This window comes from Sparus aurata, chromosome 6 (assembly GCF_900880675.1).
Source record: "Sparus aurata chromosome 6, fSpaAur1.1, whole genome shotgun sequence".
Lineage (NCBI taxonomy): Eukaryota > Metazoa > Chordata > Actinopteri > Spariformes > Sparidae > Sparus > Sparus aurata.
Window position 1 is genome coordinate 20,163,165 of NC_044192.1, and position 19,447 is coordinate 20,182,611.

Here is a 19,447-nt window from a genome sequence, read left to right on the forward strand (position 1 = left end):
TCAATACTAGGAATTCAATAACATCTAAATAGAAACGTTAGTATTACAGTTTATTTAGGTTTTCAGTTACTAATAAATGTCGGTTATGGTCTTCTTTGCTTCCATACACCTCAGCTGTGTTAGCTTTAAGGTTGAGTGTTTTTTTGTTTGTTTTTTTAAAAGTAAATGTGATCAATTTAAATAAATTAAATGACTTTTTTTAACAATATAATCAAAAGCTCCAGAACAACCACTAATGGACCTCAAAGTGCGATCTTTTTGCCAATGCAGTGATGTTTATGAGAATGCACACACACATTGATTGTAGGTGACATGCACTTATGGAGATTTTCATAGATGTACATGAATTTTCTGGAGTCTTACGTTAACCAGCACTTGCATAACCGATAATTTAACCATAACCACTTTTGTCACTGATTAACTGGTCTTTAGTCTGAAATATATCCCAAAATGTAAACCATTTTAAGAAACATACAGAAAGACACACACAGAGGAGGAACTGTAAGACTGACAGGTCAGACATGGAGGCCTTTATTGTTTAACTATGTTTATAGTACAGTGCCATCACATCCGACCGACCATGGCCCCCGACACACATTAGTCAACAAATTTTAACCACCACCGTGCACACATAACGCACATACACACACACTCACACCATTTTCAATGTAAACTTTGCAGGCTTTTAAAGAGTGATACAAAAAGCAAGGTAGTCGTCAACCATTTCTGTTAAAAGCGTCCGTTTCATCATGTGTTCCTCTTTCAAGAGTTCAGAGGAGGGTGACACAGAAAAACAGAAATGATATTGTTTGGTTGATCACCTTTTGGGGAAAATGTCCTGTTCTCTCTAATCACTGCAGTCACACACAAGCACACACTCTCTTACACACACAGTCAGGATTCTCAGTCAAACAAATGTTTTTATCAAAGTGTAGTTAAAGTGTTTTATTTTGAATGTTCGCTGTAGGCAGAAGGGAGAATAGTGAATTTGAAGTGGAATATCTAACAATGATTATGTTCTTTTCCCATAATCCTCTCTATAGGAAAAAGGCCTTGTGTGTCATTTCCCTTGTGTGGTCACAGGGTGCGTCCGTCTTCCAAATCCCACCTGCAGCTGCATTACCTTTTAGCGCGTACAAAGTACAAGGCGTTGGTTTTAGGGTAGTACTTCACATTCTGTTTTTTGTCCATGAGGCCCCCAAAAATGATGAGCTCTCCCCTCCCCTGTACCACTGTGTGAAGGCTGGTTTCAGGTGGCCCTGTGACTGCAGCAGGAGTCCCATTCCCGTACACTCTCCAGGACACCACCCCAGCAGTTTTGGCCCGGGACACATCCAACACATACATCTGCATGGGTTTGCAGTTGAGAGACTGGTACAGAGGTTTCCCTACGTTCAGGCTCTGAGGCGGGTGATGGCCAAGACGCCGTGCAATGGGTGGGATAGCATGTCCATCAGCTCCAGCAGCCTGTGGAGGGCTGGAGGATGATGACGGAGGGGTTCCAGGAGGACCTGCTCCTCCTCCACCACCACCACCACTTCCCCCTCCAGGCGAAGCCCCCTGTGTCTGAAGGGAAGACGATGATGATGATGAAGATGGTAAAGATGATGAAGATTTGTTTTTCACTGCTTCCAGACCTCGTCGTAAGGCAGCAGGGGACACTGCTCCTGGTGGAGTGCGCGGAGAGCCTGAAGGAGGTGTATGCAGGCCGTTAGTGCTGGGCACCTCAGGGTGGTGAGCGGCAGAAGGGGGAGACTCCCAGTCATAGTCTGTGGAGGCAGGCAGGTGAGGGCGGGAGGGAGGAGATGCAGCCTGGGCTGGGCTGGTCCGGGGCGAAGGGGAGGATCCATTCAATAACGGGGGGAGTGGAGGAAGAGGAGGGCTGTCTGGGCCTTGTGAAGGTGATGGCTGCTGGGATGAGGAAGGGCTCCCATCTCTGGCACTTCCTCTAGCTGAAGGCCGAGGTCTCAGCGTTCCCCATCGACCGTTTACACATGGAGCCTCTTCAACTGCTCCCAGGACGACACCAGCGGCCCCACTCCGAACTGGAGACTGAGAGCGCAGGGAAGGCGGTTCGGGGCCCAGAGGGGCAGGTGTGGCACTTATGGGGGAGGGCCGAGAGTTAAGACTTGGGCTGAGTGGTGCGCGGCCAGATGGAGCCTGCGAGAAAACTACAACACACTGACCCACCTAGAGGTAAATAGACAAGATGAGGAAAAAACACATGTTAGAGCTGAACCCAGAGAATAGATGTGGGGGATAGGAGTGAAAGCTAAGACAGACACTTACTCTACAAGCTGGGTGACACCACAGCTCCGGGGCCCCATGGTCCTCATTTTCTACTTGCAGCTGCTGCCACCTCCATGGTGGTGCATCCATGTGGAGGAGCCAGGCATCTTTAAGGAGCTTCATCACACAAGACAACAGGATAAGTCAAGACTGTATTCACTTATAATCACATGACTGTTTATCTGATACAAAAAAAAGTTAATAACTTACTGCATTAGGGCCACCACAGCCTCCCAAGATGAGCAACGTCTGATCGTCAATCACAATCTAGTACAAAAACATTTGAAAGGTGTCATTTAATGTCATCTGAAAAGATTAAGTCTCGGTGTCTGGGACATTGTCCTCAACATGGAGAGGTGAAAGCTGTCTTAAAATGTTTACTATCCAAGCAACACTTTACTTAAATAAGAACTTCATTGATAGACTATTGTCAGGGTAGGAATACTAACCCAAATTGAAAAAAATTACAAATTATTTTGTTTAGCCTGAATGTTGAAGCCTTCTTACTTGCGATTGGCCTCCTCGTGGGTGGGGAGATGGGCCAGATATGGGTGGTTTGGACCAGGACCACTGCTCCAGATCCAGAACCCAGACCTCATTACTCCTAATCAGAATCATCACAGACAACATGGTGAGGTGTGACAGCCAAAGATTTTACTTGCGAACACATTCCACTCAACAAAAGTTTCAGACATAAAGCTGAAATGTGTTTCACATTAAAATATCATTACTTCCCTTTCTGAGGTGGGATGTTTTAAACACCATCCTGGTTTGGGACGCTGTTAATCATGTTCGAGAAATGGTGTTCGATATTTGTCAAATTAGACGTCCAGGTTTTCTAATAGTTTGTCTACACAGGCTGTGGAAAAGCTCCCATGTCACTTGTGCTTTAAAAAAGTCACATTTGCTACGTTTTATGTGCACAACTACAATGAATGTACATTGGTACAATACTTCATCATCTCAGTAAATCATTTGCTCAGTGACCTGTCAACTCAATAACTTTTTTACTATGTATGAACAAAGATTCGAAACTTTATAACTTCGCAAAAGTGACCTGATGTCACATCATCTTGGCTGTATTGTAAACAAGTTAGTTTTAATTTATGCAGCACATTTTGTATACTGTGTACAATATAAGTTAATACATTCATACATTTGACGTGCTCCTAGTGATCCCCCAAACACCACCATGGTGTTTCCAATCACAGAAGAGGAGTGGCCAGCCATAGGTGGAGGTCCATGTGTTGTCACTATACAGTTCCACCTGAAACAACAGAAGAAAAGGGAGAAGAAGATAACGATGATGATGTGTCACAACTAAGTTTTTTAAAATCATAGTATGGAAGTCTCTCTCACCAGTTCTTTGAAGGGGAGTAGGTGTGGATTTCATCAAAAAATCTTTCTGGTTGGTGCAGTGGATACGGGCTGGGGCGAGTCCATCCGCCAAACAGCACCAACAGATCTTTGTGCATCACTAGAGTTGCTCCAGCTTTGGGAGACGGATAAGAGCCTGAAAAACAAAAGAGCAAAGATATGACTCGAATTTTAGCATGTAGTTGTATTTCTTTTTCATGCAGTATTCCAATTCAAATATACCCAAGAATATTTTAGTGGGGAAGAAAATGCACCTTTAAATCTTTTACTCCTACTTAATGCCTTAAATGAAAGTGGCTGAACTGAAATGGAAAACATGTCACACAGTAAGACTCCATGATTCTGTAAACACCTCACCTCACATACACGTGACAGAAAAACATGAGCATTGATTTCATGATGCTGGAGACCAAATCTCTCAGTAAACGCTCTTTACACAGGTGCCACACAGCATACAGAGTTCTGCCTCTTAGTCCTTAGCTTGCACATACACATAGAAAATACAAGAGCTCAGATTTAAAGCAATAAAATGTGATTGCATTGGTAAAATATTTTTTTCACTACAATCTCATTTCATCAGTATTTCTTTATATTTAACACCGCCTCCTCAAACACTGTGTACTCTTCTACTGCTGTTGAGCATCTGACTACTATATTCACTCATGTGGTTCACCCTCCCACAGTTCCCCCTTACATAAGCTCTATGTGAAGTTACTTTTTTACCAGAGCAACACATCGTAAAAAGAGCTCCGTTTCCCGTTAACTGCATATTACTGCTTGTAACCGAGTCATACCTGAGGCTAAAGGGCGGATCCACTCCTTGCTGTTGAGGTCAAGTCTCCATAGATCATTGAAGGCAGCATTGCAGCTACTTTGAGTGCAGCCGCCAAACACATACATGGACTGGTTTGAGTCATAATAACATGCACCTGCAACCCAAGAAAGAGAGAATTTACTACAACAGGATCAACAGTGAGCTTTGAGCAATTTTAAGTAATGTTTTTTATTTGTGTGCTGAAAGAGGAAAATCTGTGCCTAGTGTTTCCAATAAAATGGAAGGTTGAAGACATCTCCAAATAGTTGTGCATACTGGTGTGCAGCTGCACTGGGAGACTGCTTCATGATTTAAAATAGGTATTCTTTAAGATGGCCTACTTCCCTCCGTCAGATGACCTTAAAAATCCAACGTTAAGCTTTCCGACGAAAAATTATCAAAGTTGTCAAAATCAGCTGAACACAAATCTATTTTAAGTGGTTTTTTTTTAAGTTCATCAGATAACAAAAGTGTCTGATGTTGCTCTTTTCAGTCTTCAGCCTGGACAGAAGTCATTTTATCTGCTGCACACTGAACTCATTATCTGATACAAAGCTTTTACCACATCAAGATTGAGATGCTAGATGCGTTACCTGATTTCTAAGAATGAGCAGATTCATTAAAAAAATGTAAACATGATATGCAGGCCTTTTTTGACATGAAACGTTGCATAGCAGCATATACTGACTGTGTGAGAAGCGTTGAGTGATGGGGGTTCCTGGATATGGGTATGTGCGACTTTCCCATTGGATATTTCCCTCCTGGACAGCTCTCAAGAAACCGTGGTAGCATTGATAAGCAACACCTTGCAAAAGAAATACAAAATAATTAAACATGGACAATGAGTACATTTAAACTGTTTACTTCAGTATTGTGATTTTTTTCCCCCCCTCAGGTATTTAAAGCTAAGTTTCACTGCTCTGCTCATAGTATAATGCCCACACACTCCCACTGCTATCAGTCCACCTTCTGATTCAGTTCTATGTAGGATTATGTAAATGTGACAGGCATACCTTTAATAAGGCGATACCACTGCTTACACACAAGCGCAGCAGTCTTGTGCTCCTGGTAAGGTGAGAGAAAGGACAAAATGTATTCGAGAACTTCCTCTGGCAACTCCACCATTGTTCTCCCCCCTCCTTTGGCACCGCTGTCCATGTTCCCTTCTTGTCGGCAGGACCCCATCTTTGCCTCTACTTCCTCTGTTATCCCAGCAGGCTCTGCACCATCGTCCTCTGTATCCATGGCAACAAAGCATCCATCCTCATTTTCAGGAGAGCGTGACATTATTGTCTGTTGAGACATGGGGAGACATGCTAGTGATGTATGCATTAATGTTGAGGATGTTCAGGAGCATGTTTACCATGAGCTACAATTAGCTACACTATGGCAGTGATTCAAATTGGCCATTTTTCCCCAATAAGACTCCTGACCTTTACATTCTACACTGGATTTCTGCAACTTAATGACGATGAAGCCTAAAACACAATTGGAAGAATTCGTGCTACCCCCATGACACTGCAAAGCTGTAACCACCATTTCATTTTAGCATTTAGTGACCAGCAATCTTAATTATCAACATCCATTGTCTGAGACGGGTGGTGCCCTTTCTTTAGACTGAGCAGCTGGCCCCTCTACACAGCCTCTTATATCGTTAGCCACATCTGACCAGCTAGCCGTCACATAATAAATGAATTGTTACATTGCTATTGCTAATTACCACCCTAAGCTAACTTCCCTAAGAAAATAAACGAAACGATATATGTAGTACACAGTTGAACGAGGAACAGCTTGTGCTAAACACCACTATTTCACTGACTAACCGGCGCGTAACAGCTACATGTTTCAGCATTTAACGTTTGATCCTCAGAGAACATAAGCTAGCAGAGGCTAACGAGCATCCAAGCTATCATTAGCTAACATCAATGAATCTTCAGCTAACGGCATGTAGCCACAGATCACGCGTTTACTTTTAAATACCTTTACAATCACGGAAACACCTCCCTTCCAAATTATTCTAATGACACGACACCCTCCCAAGAGGCTCAACTAACGTTACACCCCTCTAGCTAACAAGCTAGCTGACATCTTCAGTCTTGTCTGATGCTGATAATCTTTGCTAGCGTTAGCTTGAGCAGAGGCTGCGTGCAGTAATTGACTAACGTTAGCGTTAGCTCCTCTAATGTCACATACTTTGTCAGGGTTTCCCCCTGAGATGACCAATTTAACTCCTCAACTGTTTCAGCGCAACTAATACCGTTGTTTTAGCCGTGGTCTTTTGGTGGGCTCTGAGTGTGTATCTTTTCTCTCCTTCCCCCCGGTATCAGCTCCGGAGGTTCCTCTGCAGCCTCCAAACAGTCGCCATCTTCCGCTCTGTGTGAACAGCGTCCTCCGCAGCACAGCGACGCTCCAGCAGCCGCTCGCCGTCTGTGGTACCAGGGTGGGTCCCATGTACGACACACTGCGCCCCCTGCTGCCGAGGGCACATGTGTTGCCCGGGGGGAGTTGGAATTACACACTGTGACTTGTTACAAAGAAGCAAATTACCATAATATTTGAATATACGTAACTGCATATTATAACTGGCCTCTAAATGTGAGTAATTTTAGTTGTAGTAAATGATGTAGTGACATTTCTACTGAGGGGATAAATGCAGATTTCATTCACACCATGTGTCCAAAACGAAAGACATTAAGTTATGGCTCTTCCACCTGTTACTTTAGCATACACAGTTTTGTGTTTCATGATAAAGAAAGCAAAATGATTTAAAATGTTCATAATGTATTATGTTACATGAAGTAGGCCTGTCACATCTCTTAGATTTCTGCACACTAGAATGAAGGGTCTGAATTTACTCTACCTATTGTACCCCAGCGACAGTCAGATTCTCTCATGCTCTTTATGACCCGTGTGTGGCGTTCATATTTATGTTATTCAGCCAGTGTTCGTGGGTCTGGTGGACCCACTGCATTTTGGTGTTTTTAATTAAACACAATCAAACACTTCTACGCTCAAATACTCCACAGATGTTTACCTCATCCCAATTACAAGCAATATAAACAGCATGTGTAGTTGATATTTGCCCTTTCCCCCTGTTGGATCACATTTATGAATTCATTAATGCCATGTATGTGATGTTGAAAGCAACAGTTAAATGTGGTGAATGAGCCGTGTTGCGTATAACTGGTTTCTTTGTGGTTGCATGATAAGATATTATTAAACATCACGATATTTGCTGTCATAAGAAAGATGTTTGTTTTTTGTTTTTTTTTTCTAACAGCTGAGCGATTCTTCACCTGAGAGGAATTGCTTCTCACCTGGCTGACCCTCTGGGGTTTAGAGGGAAGGGAACCAGTGACAGACTAGCTGCACTCAATATGTCATACTATTACACTTACTAGAGATATAATTCAAGTGACCACTTTTGGATCTCGGCGCTACTGTATAATTCAGATGTTACAATTTGATATTATTTTATGTAATATAATATAGTATGTGGCAAAGACCAAAGACATGCTTATTGATTTTCAAACGAGTAGCTGCACCGTGTGTGATTCAGGGTGAGGCAGTGGCAGCAGTGCAGCATTATAAGTATGTGGGCACTGTCCTTGATGCAAAGCTTAAAATGTGATGCCAATACAGATGTAAAGTAAAGGCCCCAAGGACAGACTTTTGTTTGTGTTTGTATGCATTGAGTTCCAGATGCTTACGTCAGGGTGGAGCTTTTCGTCTGGCTAAAACCTCCATGATCTATGGTGACAGTGTAAGTGCTGTAGACCTTGTCTTGTGTATGTGGTTGATGTATAATCCATTTGTGTTTGACCACTGTCTGCAAAGCAAATTGCCGCCAAGGGATATTGAAGTTTTATTCTACTCTATTATACAGACTAGGACACTATGGCATTGCAGTGACTTGCAGTTTCAGTCAAACCTGGACCGCCTCAGACTAGAAAAAGGTCAAAGGAGAGCCGGTTTAGACCTGCAGATGAAGAGTTCTGGACATTGTCTGTACGTAAAGAAGAGACAAAATGACTGCTGTGGTTTGTTACATTTGTGACTCTAGAAGCCAAAGCGTTATCAGCCGTTTTATGTGGCTATGGTCTGTGTGTTTGAGACTGTACAACTTCCAGTAGGATATTTTTTACAGGACACCCTTTTTACTCATAGTTCGCAGGTGTTGTCAAAAAATGACATTATCAATGGCTGTTGCATTCAAGTGTCTCAATAATTCTTGACATTATGACAATGAGGCAGAATGCACAATATCTGGATCTTGAAACTTAAACCTAAACCTAAATGGAATTTAGCCATCATTCATTTGATTAACTATACCAGTGCTTTTCCTGCTTTGACATGTCTACAACTGATCAAATTCCATTAGAATAGCATGAATACATTTTAAGATCCTGGACTGAAGAATGAATGGCTGTAATATTGCGTTTATGTCACCTCACTTCTTTCCCTCATTCAACTACTGAGGCCCGTTTTTTTCCATTTCCATTAACATTTTATCATTTATATAAATGAATGAACTATGACATTTCATATGGCATTCATATCATTAGTTGATATTTGATTGTATTAGCTATTTCACGTTGGGCCCTTATGTAGGCCACTGTGATTTTTGTCCATTGCCAACGTGAACTCTTGCGTGCGGCGCACCAGCCCTGAACGCAGCAGTTACCTTCAGGTTCATCAGATACTGTCACTGCTCTATCTAGCGTTACCGAAATATAACAACAGTGTGATGTTGGAGTAGCGTGTGTCACGCTTACTACTTAGAGGCATATACAGCGCGTTATGCAATTAAAGGAGCCGTGTGGGAGTCTGCATTTAAATCATTTTATCCTCTCGGTCAGTTGTCTTGGAACTTGGAAGCTAGCGAGTTGACGCTACCTGAGCTAACGTTATTAAACGTCAGTTCACTTCCTGTTTTAACGGTTAAACTTGAGAGGCATTGCCGAGTGTCAAGCCGTAGCTCAGATTACTGTCGACGGTCCGAAACTGTTGTGTCCAGTCAGTGTTTGTTTCTGTCTGAGCAGCGTGTGGACGACGCCAGTGGCCAGTTGATTTACTGAGGTGGACGTGACGCCAAATTTAAAGTAGCAGGCAGCAGCCAGGGGGGATTGCCCCTCAGTTGAGCATTGAGCTAGCAGGCTAACACGCGGCCAGGCGAAGGGTTTGCGAATTTGTTTATCCAGCCTTCATCCGATCACAACAAAATCGTGATATTAAGCTCCCCGCGGGTCTGCGTGAGCGCCACCCACCGCCCCATGCCCTCTGACTGGATGGGAAACAGTTAGCCAGTGGAGCCGAAGAGGAAAGCAGTCAGCGGTTGTGTTAAACATGGAGGATGAAGAGGTTGCGGAGAGCTGGGAAGAGGCGGCGGACAGCGGGGTGAGAAACACTATCATTTTACCCGGCTTGCAGAGAAACAAGGCTATAACCCGATTTCAGTATGTCAGTCAAACGATCGCCTAGCAAGGATCCGCGATGCGCTGGATGTGTCCGGTGCTTGAAAACATAAACATGTTATTTGTTTCGGCTTGTTTTCCTCGTCAAAGAAAAACAGCCCGACTTCCTGGCTGAGTCTTACAGGCCTCGCTGTCCCATAATAACATGGGACTGAGTCTGGCTTCATGTCATTCTAGTCGCTCAACACAGTGATTATCTGATGTTCGGAAAGCCAGAATAACATCCACAAAGAAAACTTAAATGTTTCGACCCTTTTCCCTGTAATTCCCTCATTGTTTGGGTCCGCCCATTGCGGAAATGACAGGCTGCACTGAGGTGAATCATTACAATACCATAACAATGTAGTATGTTCATGCTTTTGTGAATGTTATATTTAAAGCGAAAATCACGTGTCCTTCGATTGGACCGGTCTGATTTGATTGTGTAAAATTACTGTTAGATGCAGAGAAGTTTCTGAAATCTTCCCCAGTAACCACCACATGCTATATTTTCTGTCATATCATACATTTCAAGTGGCTGCAAAAACATGGCCTGTGACTGTATATGGTGTTACTGTTATGACCAATGATGTAATGTAATAGATGAGTTGCTTCATTTCTTTACCCTCTAATCCTGGTTATTGGCAATCTGAAAAACAAAAGCCAGAGATGTGTTTCTGTTGTGTATCTGATACTGATATATGTGTACAGCTTACTCAGCTTGCTCAGCGCAGGGTATCTACATTGTCAATTATAGGTCACTTGGAGACCAGAGATTAAATGTATCCCTTACCATAGATAAGGTGAGGTATTGTTGGTTTGCAATGATTGAACTATGTCATCATGTCTTTTTAAAAGCATGTTTTCTTTGATTCCAGCACTACTAAGCAACTTAGAAATACGGACCTCGTCAACATGTTTTTGCTATACAGGCCAATGAGCGAGATAATGAATGTAGACAGTGATAAAAATTTAGTAAATATGTCTTTCTCCCTAGGAAATCGAGAGAAGACTCGAGGCTAAGCTGAAAATAAACCAGGAGGCAAAGTAAGCAAAGAAAAAGTTATGAACATTTTAAATACATGGAAGGAATGCAAGTTTTTTTCAAGTAATTTAATTCCTTTTACATGTTTTTACCGGTACAGGAAATCCAGCTTGGGTTCTGTTGGCTCACCTGTTCGAACTGCTATTGTCATCCAGGATGACTCTCTGCCTGCAGCACCCCCACCACAAATTCGAATTCTGAAACGTCCCTCAAACAACGGTACAGCGGGAAACCCTGCATCCTCATCTCGTCCCTCTCAGCAGATGAAGTCTTTGGCCCAGAGGGAGGCAGAGTATGCTGAAGCCCGAAGGAGGATTTTGGGTAGTGCTTCTTCAGATGATGCGCCTCAGGACAATCCATGCCAGGACAGGTAAGACTACACAACAAAAATAAGAACAACGGCAAAGACACAGCAGCAAAAATTAGAGCAAAATACCTAGAAGTGAAAAAGACTGTTATGTAATGCATCTCTTGTCTTCTCGTATCATTAGGCCAGCTCGTACGAGTGCGCAGCAAACATCAGAACCAGTTCGTCCAAACAATAATGTGATCCGCCAGCCCACCGGCCCAGATGGCACCTCAGGCTTCCGCCTTTGCAGATAAACAGGAGTTCCGTGCTGCAAGGAATTAGCTGTCTCCCTGAGAGGGCATGATGGGTGGCAGTTAAAGGGGATGTGTGTGCTATGTAAAGCAGAGTGGTGGGATGACACATACATTAGAAATATGAAGTCGTAGCATGGATTGAAATGAACTTCTCCACCCTCTCTCTGCTCTGCTTATTGGCGTGGTCTTTGCCTTTCACCTTGTCTTTCCCATGTGTGGAATGTTTCAAGGGGCTGGCAGAGATCAGCCAAAGATCTGAAACCCCTTCTGTTCCACACTGTGAACAGGCGTTCGCCTCACATCCCTACACACTGTGATACTTTGATGTACCATGAGGTGCCCTATGATTTTAAGTATGATTGGCAGGCCGAGCGCCAGGGCATCAGGTGTCTGCCTCTTCAGGGAGAATAAGGAGAGCTCGTGAATCTGTGGGAATCCCCCCAGAGACGTGCAAACGAACAAACTGGCCTCTCCACTGATGGAGCGTGGATCAGGGCTGGGTGTCCACCGGGGAGCTGGCCTCTATTTGTCGGGTTCAGTGGAAATTAAGTGCTTGACAGTGCTGAGAGTTAACTGTGTGTTCAGCAGCACGAGTTCAAGGTGATGGAAAGTCACACTGATCTAACATTTTGAGTAAAAGTGTGTTTTAATACTGTAGTTGCATAGCAATGGCAGAGGCCCAGACCAGCACTCTCCACAGGCCTCTGTTTGGCACTGGTGGCCATGAAAGAAATGCCCGGTGGGCACACAGCCTGTGGCCAAAGATTATAGATTGAGAGGACAGAATGTCACTAAATCTAGGCTTATTCAAGCAATAATAATGAATTTATTCCCTGGTTTATTTTTTACATGTTGCCTAATTACCTGTGCAGAGTTTTGTTTCAGATTATCTTTTGTTTTTTCGAAGTTTACATTGTTTCTTCATGTTCATGTTTTTTTTTCTGAGACATAATATGTTTAGGTCAAGAGCTAAGTAGTGTATCAGAGATTAGATAATGTAACCTGCATAGGAAACTGTATTAGCAGTGTCATACAATTTTAATCAAACTGGAAAAAGGCAGGCTTACTTATGAATTGAAAATCCAAAGGTAATGTGCATTAATGTCCCTGTGTGTGTTGCCTCATTGTTTCTAATCAGAGTAGCTAAGTAGGAAATTCTCTTACAGCCAACTGCACTGCATCTGCACCAGTACCAGTGTATTGACTGATGTTGCTATTTAAAACGATGGTTTCCCCGTTTCTTCAGAAAAAAAACAACAACTATTTGATACCCAGTGTTGAGGATGATAACACCACATGACAGCTGCTTTATTTTTGGAAAAGATATGTTGGGGAACTTTGTGGTGAAAACTACAAAATTGATCCAAAAATTGTAAAAATCTAATTTCTTAATCAGTATAATGAAGCCAAATCCCACTGTCTGGTATTGATGAATGTATTTCCTGTTGTGGTTTTTTTTAGAGAAATGGATTCTACAGCATTGTTTGCTTGTTTGCCAATTCAAATGAAAACAAATAGACTCATCAGATACTGATGGTTACTGACAGTTGCGTAGTAAATATACCTGAAGCAAATTTGAACCTTCTGACACTTGTATGCCTTAAATAACAAATGATTCCTGGCTACATATGTACATTCTTGCGCCTTTTTTGTGAATTTATCATAGGTTAATTATTTCATGAATAATACAGCTTACATTCAACAAGTGTTTTAGGCGAAACACAAAACCACACTCAGTTAGGGTGCAGTGATGCTTTTATTACAGAAGTTTTCCTCGACTGTGGGTCAAACCCTTGATTGTGAATATTAAGAACTAGCTGTAAAGAGTGGACACTGTGGTTAACAGTAAATTGAACAACTTGCTCATCACAGCAGCCAACTTCTCCATGTGTTTAAACTGGTACCACTTAATCCAACATTTACTAGATTAAAAAAGTGAGTGCATCTCACTAGTCTCTGAATACTGAAGTTACCCTTTGTTGTTGTTTGATGACACTAATATAAGTTGTTCATTACAGCACTAATCTATCAATATTTATGTTTTATGAGAAAGTATACTCTGTATAGTAGTATAAACTGGATTTGGACCTACAACATCATAATACATTATTCCCAGGGATCAGGGTCAATTCTTGCGATCAGAGATTTCTAATCATTACAAATTGGTGGTTGAAAGCAAATGCCTATCCTGTACCTGTACCACGTGATCGACCCATGCCGCTTTGTTTCAGCCATTCATAGCCACCTGTCTAATTTTGGTGTCAGTGTTATTTTGAAACTTGAACAACACAAATGACATTTGAATACCCTTTAATAAACACAGTTCAAAATGAAATCTTTGTGTACGCTCACTCGCTGTTTTGTGAAACACTGATCTTGAACTTGCTTTGTTTTGTATATATTAGCGTCAGAATTACAGCCTTATCTTCTCATTAGTATTAGTATATGGAGTCTAGTGGCTTCAGGTAATGCACAGCATAATTTCACTGCAAGCTCAACTGAAATCCTGTGTGGGTGTGCAGGACCATGAAAAACTTTGTCCACATCATCATCACACTGAGATTCTGGATATTAAACCTGCATTCTGGATGCTTTGTTATTGATTTATGCAGACCCATTAGAGCAGGGCCGTGCTGAAAGATGAACACTGCAAAATCTACTGTGGGGTAATGTGTTATTATCCCTCCAACATTCAATTGATCCATTGCCGTTTTCTGTTCTCATCTGTTCCTGTAGCTCCGCGGTGTCTGGACCATCCTGCCCAGCGGCGGCGCTGTTTGTTCCGAGCACCGCAGCTCATTTTGGGATCTCGTCGTCTGGTTTAACTCCAGACGGGGTGCTCATTGAAAGTCGGAAGTCGGGTTTTGATAGTTGCTCAAACTTGACAAAATGGCAGAAGACAACAGTTATGAGTCGATGCTCTGTGTGAAGCCCGAGGTCCATGTTTACCGGATCCCACCGCGGGCCACGAACCGTGGATATCGGTAAGACGAGCTCACGGGGAAGTAACGAGCGTAACCGAGGAGCAGTGTCAGCCACCAAGCTAATTTAACACAAATACACCCATTATCGGACAACAGGTGATAGTACAGCAAGTTGGTCACTTTCCCACATGTCCCCTCTAAATGTAGTTCACGGCTACAGCTCACACCGACAGTGAACTAGTCTGAGTTTACACACACATGGACTTATGCGAGCTGACACACATGCTAACGTTAGAGGCTAAATGTGCCAACAATGCTAACGCTAGCGTTATTCCGAAACGTAAATGTGCTGCTGTGTCTTCTTTGCTCACATATATCTGACACAACCGCCCCGACTTTGTCATCAACCACTTATTTATGTGTAGCTCACACTCGGTGTCATTTCTGGTGTCGAGTTGGCATTTGTAAACGACATGTGAAATGACGACAGTGCTGATAAGTTTAAAATGGCAGGACTCATAACCGTCCGATAATGGGTGCAGGGATTTAGAGTGTGTGCTAGTGGTTAACTCTGGTGTCCACCATGAGTCGGTACATTTGAGTCCTCCTGATGATTCATTCAACAGTAAATGTGCGAACTGTTGTGAAATTGTCTTTAGTTCTGTTCCTTTTATGCTGAACAAAATATTGGGGCGACATAATCTGACGTTAGTTAAAAGATGACCACTGTCCCATTAGAAGCCCGTCGATGAAATTGTGATTATATAATTTGCATAATAACTGTCATGAAAGTTGATTTTTCACCGGAGTTGGACGTATAAAGTAAAAAACCTCTGACTCAAGGTACACTTAGTGGCTCTCTGGAGATTTTAACTGTATCTCACGGGCTTCCTTAATGGATTTGCTCAGATGAACACGATTTTTTTCAATAGACTATTCAAAACAATGTACAATTTAAAGTTTGTTTGTTTTTTCCAGTTAAATGCTACTTTCCCAAGTCTTTTAGGCTGTTCTATACTTGATTGATTTTCTTCAGTGGGCAGAAGAATATAAAAGATCTTTTTTTTTTACACAAATGTCTCACTTTTGTGTTCTGGACAGCTTTTAATTTCACTTCCTCCTGTAGCTGCCTGCCTAAAAATAGTGCACAAGTCAGATGTTCTAGTGAGTGAGGATTAGACAAGCCACTTTCATATTCATATGAGCCTTTCCTGTTATTCTAGCGCTGCTGACTGGAAGCTGGATGAACCTGCGTGGAGCGGTAGGATGAAAATCACCGCCAAAGGAAAGCTGGCCTATATTAAGTTAGAGGACAAAAACACAGGTAAACAACCTGGTGTTGTTCCTTGCAACTAAACCTGATGTGCATGCAATATGGATGCCAAATGAAAATGACCCTGAGGCAACATCTCATGTGAATGTATTATTTGCAGGAGAGTTGTTTGCCCAAGCTCCAGTTGAACAGTATCCAGGGAGCGTAGTTGAAGCAGTGACAGACTCCAGCAGGTACTTTGTGATCAAGATAGAGGACGGAAATGGTAAGACTCTTTCATCAGAGGCTGGGACAATATTTCACATTTGGCCAGACACTGAATTTGTGAGACAAATCTTGTATTCAGGCTAATATGGTCAGTTAGTTATGGTCAGGCCAATAAGTCACAGTTCGTATCCCTACCTCTACTGTATATATCTTTGTGCAGAAATATTTATGTTTGCAAATTGGACTCTAATTTTGCTTTGTCTCTAAAATTTGCTCTTATAAAGGACGCCATGCTTTTATCGGTCTGGGTTTTGCTGATCGTGGAGACTCATTTGACTTCAACGTAGCTTTACAGGATCACTTCAAGTAAGTTTGCTTCAGGTACATTTCTCAACACATCTTGACACATTTTCATGAATATGTTTCAGTGCGATATTAAAAACAACATTAACAACTAATTAATAAATTAGTCCATCTTGCATGTCATTTGTTTTAATTCTGAACGAGAGGGCACATTTACAAGAATTAAACATTTTACGATGAGTTTTGATACAATACTTTGAAAGTAGTAGCAATGCAAAGTTGCTGAGCCATTTGCCTCCGTTCAGTTTAATGTTTTCTGATAATTATTAACCTTTCAAACTCTATTTCTAAAGGTGGGTAAAGCAAGAAGGTGAGCTTGCAAAGATGGAAGCTACTGAGAGTGCAGCACCAAAGCTGGACCTTAGCTTCAAAGAAGGGCAGACGATCAAGATCAGCATTGGGGTGAGCATTTAGCTCCAACAATAGGGATGTAAAGAAATTATTAAAAGGACGAAATTTCCGTGTTTCCATCCAAATGTGTTGAAGGTTTTAATCAAATTTGTGGAAAATTAACACAAAAAAGAGTATGAATACATGCCTAAATTCCACTACGGTTATGCCATCATTAGGAGTAAGTTTAGAAACATAAGCAGTAGGTGGCTTTAATTTTTCAGTCGGAAAACCATAATACCATTGCAGAAGAACAGTGCGCGACGAGATGACGCAATTAAATTAACATCAGTCGAACCTCAAGCGACGCAAACAACGTAGAAATACGACATTAATGTTTGGCATTATATTTATGAAAAGAGGGTTAAATCAGATCTGTGTGGAACAATAAGGAGACTGTTTCAATCTGATGCTATTTTCCGTCTCTTCTCAGAGTTGAAACGGCTCATCAGTCATGCAAGTTAAATGTTTACTCTTTCAGAACTTGTTTGGTAAAAAAAAAAAACATTCAAAAGCTGTCATGATTCTGTCAATCGCAGAACATCAAGAAGAAGGAAGCAGGTGGCGCCAAAGCACGGCCTGTGGGTGGTGGACTACTCCCACCTCCACCAGGTGCAAAGGCTGCAGTGTTAGTACCTCCTCCTGGGGAACAGCCGACGGTCTCAGCTGTACAGACTAACACTGGTGATCACCAAGCTTTTCTGTCAAATTACATTTTTAGAAACACCTCACATTATACAAACAGTTTTTCATGATTTCCATAATTGTTTCCTCTCTCTCGACACAGCCGCTCTTTTAGACTTTGGCTCCCCCGTCCCTGCAGCTGCACCCAGCTCTGATGTGTGGGGAGATTTCACATCAGCAGGCTCCAAGTAAGTTTCCCTCCCTAAAATGTCACCTGCATTTTTGTCTGTGGAGTAATCCATCTTGTCCACCTTCCATGTTTGTGTTCACGATTGTGTTTTGAATTCTATCATCGTCCATCATCGCTCTCGTCTTCCACCCCCCTCTCGTCCACAGCTCCAGTACAGATGCTGTCAAATCAGGATGGGTGCAGTTTAGTTGAGTCGTGAGGGAAAAAAAAAACCTTTCACACACTCAGGTTCCACACATTCCACGGACAGGACGATTGTGGCAAAATCAGAAACTAAAAGAGAGGAGCTGTTGGCACACTTGACTGGCTCATTCACTGCACCTGTTCACGTAAACTATAAGTAACACACTCTGGAGGAACAAAACAGTAAAATGTAAATATTTTTTACATTCGTATTCTTTTTCCCCATTCTACTATGCAGTATGACTCCTTCTTTCCTTTTTATCTTTCCATAAATCAGATTTGACTGTGTCCCGCTGTTCCCTTATCTTTTCAAACATTATGCATTATGTTTTCCTTCTCCTGTCATACAAATATCTCATTACACCAGCACCACTCATCTCAAGATTGTTTGTACCATTTGGTAAAGTTAAATGGTTTACCTATTAAAGTATCCATGTTTCGTTTAGCTATATACCAGTACATTTGTGTTGTTTCTGTTTCCTAGTATTTTTTTTAGGAGATCTTGCAAAACTTTATTGATATTGGATGATTCATTTTAAGCCTTTATGAAAAAAATACCCAGATTTTTTTTTAATCAGCACTGGGAATGGAAGTCATGATTGCCATTTTGTCTGTCATTCAAAGTTTGAACACGCTTTGTTTGTACGTTCATTTTTGTCTTTGTGTACACTCTTCATTTGTCTTTACCTCGTGTGGTGTTGCTTTTTAAAATGTGCCTTTTACCAAATTGGATTTTCCTTAATCTTGTTGTTAATTTGTGTTGAGAATTTGTGCCTTTCTGAGAAAGATCTAAAATGTACAAATATGTCTTCTTGTAAATAAACAATATATTTCATTGGTTCTTGTTTTGATTTGTATTAGTAACCGAGTCTGTTTATGAGATTCCTTGTCCAGCCATAGTATGTTCTCAGACATCAGGGTGAATTAATGAATGACTGACATTTTCATTGATGTTGTATGTACAATTACACTTGGCGCACGTGGTCTTACAAGACACCATAAATAGAAACAAACCAGGACCAGAGCACAGTGTACACATCTACTCTACTCCTAGAGTAGATGTGTATTACTGAAAAATCAAACAAAATACTTAGTCACCCCTGTGTTTTTATAGGCTTTTGTATGGCAGACCAGATCTAATAATTGTTTTTACTTGGATGACTAGTTGGTTATGTAAATACAATAAATTAAATAAGACAATTTATGTAAGAACATTTACAAAAAAAAAATCTTTCAAAGCCTACATGGTTTATGTTTTTGAAGATGTACAGAAATTACCTAATCTCAGCTAAGTTATTTGGAAAATTGTAGCTATAACTTAGGAGCACTTTACCATATTTGGGGCATATTTCTAAAGGAATTCTGGGCTGCAATTATTGTTGCTAGCTTCTAGGGTAATAATTACGGTACACAAAAGTCATGGTTTGGTATGTACCTAGGTATAGGGGTCACGGTTCGGTACAACTGGCCAAAAAAAACAAAAAAAAATCCCATGTCAAAGACTAGCTTTTTTAAATTTATTTTGAACAGACACCGATTGACTGCAAAATAATAATAATAATAATAATAATAATAATAATAATAATAAAACATCTGTTAAAAGTAAAAAAATAAAAATAAATAAAAAATAGAATAAAACCTAAAACAAATGA

At 41.4% G+C, this 19,447-nt stretch overlaps 3 protein-coding genes across 5 annotated transcripts; 2 read left to right on the forward strand and 1 right to left on the reverse strand.

Annotated features, from left to right (window-relative positions):
• Window positions 1–497: 497 nt before the first annotated feature.
• Window positions 498–6,940, reverse strand: fbxo42 (F-box protein 42). 3 transcript variants are annotated; one of them, XM_030419351.1, is made up of 11 exons: window positions 6,674–6,940; window positions 5,494–5,773; window positions 5,169–5,285; window positions 4,461–4,595; window positions 3,921–3,968; window positions 3,649–3,802; window positions 3,446–3,556; window positions 2,797–2,893; window positions 2,500–2,556; window positions 2,290–2,406; window positions 498–2,190 (listed from the first exon to the last, which is right to left on the reverse strand). In XM_030419351.1, exons 2-11 carry the CDS (start codon window positions 5,765–5,767, stop codon window positions 1,120–1,122), a joined length of 2,181 nt encoding a protein of 726 aa, XP_030275211.1. In that variant the 5' UTR covers window positions 5,768–5,773; window positions 6,674–6,940; the 3' UTR covers window positions 498–1,119. The 3 variants fall into 3 exon arrangements, with proteins under 3 accessions (XP_030275211.1, XP_030275210.1, XP_030275212.1); XM_030419350.1 differs by having other exon boundaries at window positions 6,738–6,935; XM_030419352.1 differs by lacking the exon at window positions 3,921–3,968 and having other exon boundaries at window positions 6,738–6,932.
• A 2,251-nt stretch (window positions 6,941–9,191) lies between these two features.
• Window positions 9,192–13,916, forward strand: LOC115583039 (SUZ domain-containing protein 1). Its single transcript, XM_030419416.1, has 4 exons — window positions 9,192–9,877; window positions 10,931–10,980; window positions 11,079–11,348; window positions 11,470–13,916. Exons 1-4 carry the CDS (start codon window positions 9,827–9,829, stop codon window positions 11,579–11,581), a joined length of 483 nt encoding a protein of 160 aa, XP_030275276.1. The 5' UTR covers window positions 9,192–9,826; the 3' UTR covers window positions 11,582–13,916.
• Window positions 13,917–14,364: 448 nt separating this feature from the next.
• necap2 (NECAP endocytosis associated 2) lies at window positions 14,365–18,633 on the forward strand. The gene is made up of 8 exons (XM_030419399.1): window positions 14,365–14,565; window positions 15,729–15,829; window positions 15,939–16,043; window positions 16,270–16,351; window positions 16,642–16,750; window positions 17,278–17,422; window positions 17,526–17,610; window positions 17,759–18,633. Exons 1-8 carry the CDS (start codon window positions 14,471–14,473, stop codon window positions 17,802–17,804), a joined length of 768 nt encoding a protein of 255 aa, XP_030275259.1. The 5' UTR covers window positions 14,365–14,470; the 3' UTR covers window positions 17,805–18,633.
• Window positions 18,634–19,447: the final 814 nt, after the last annotated feature.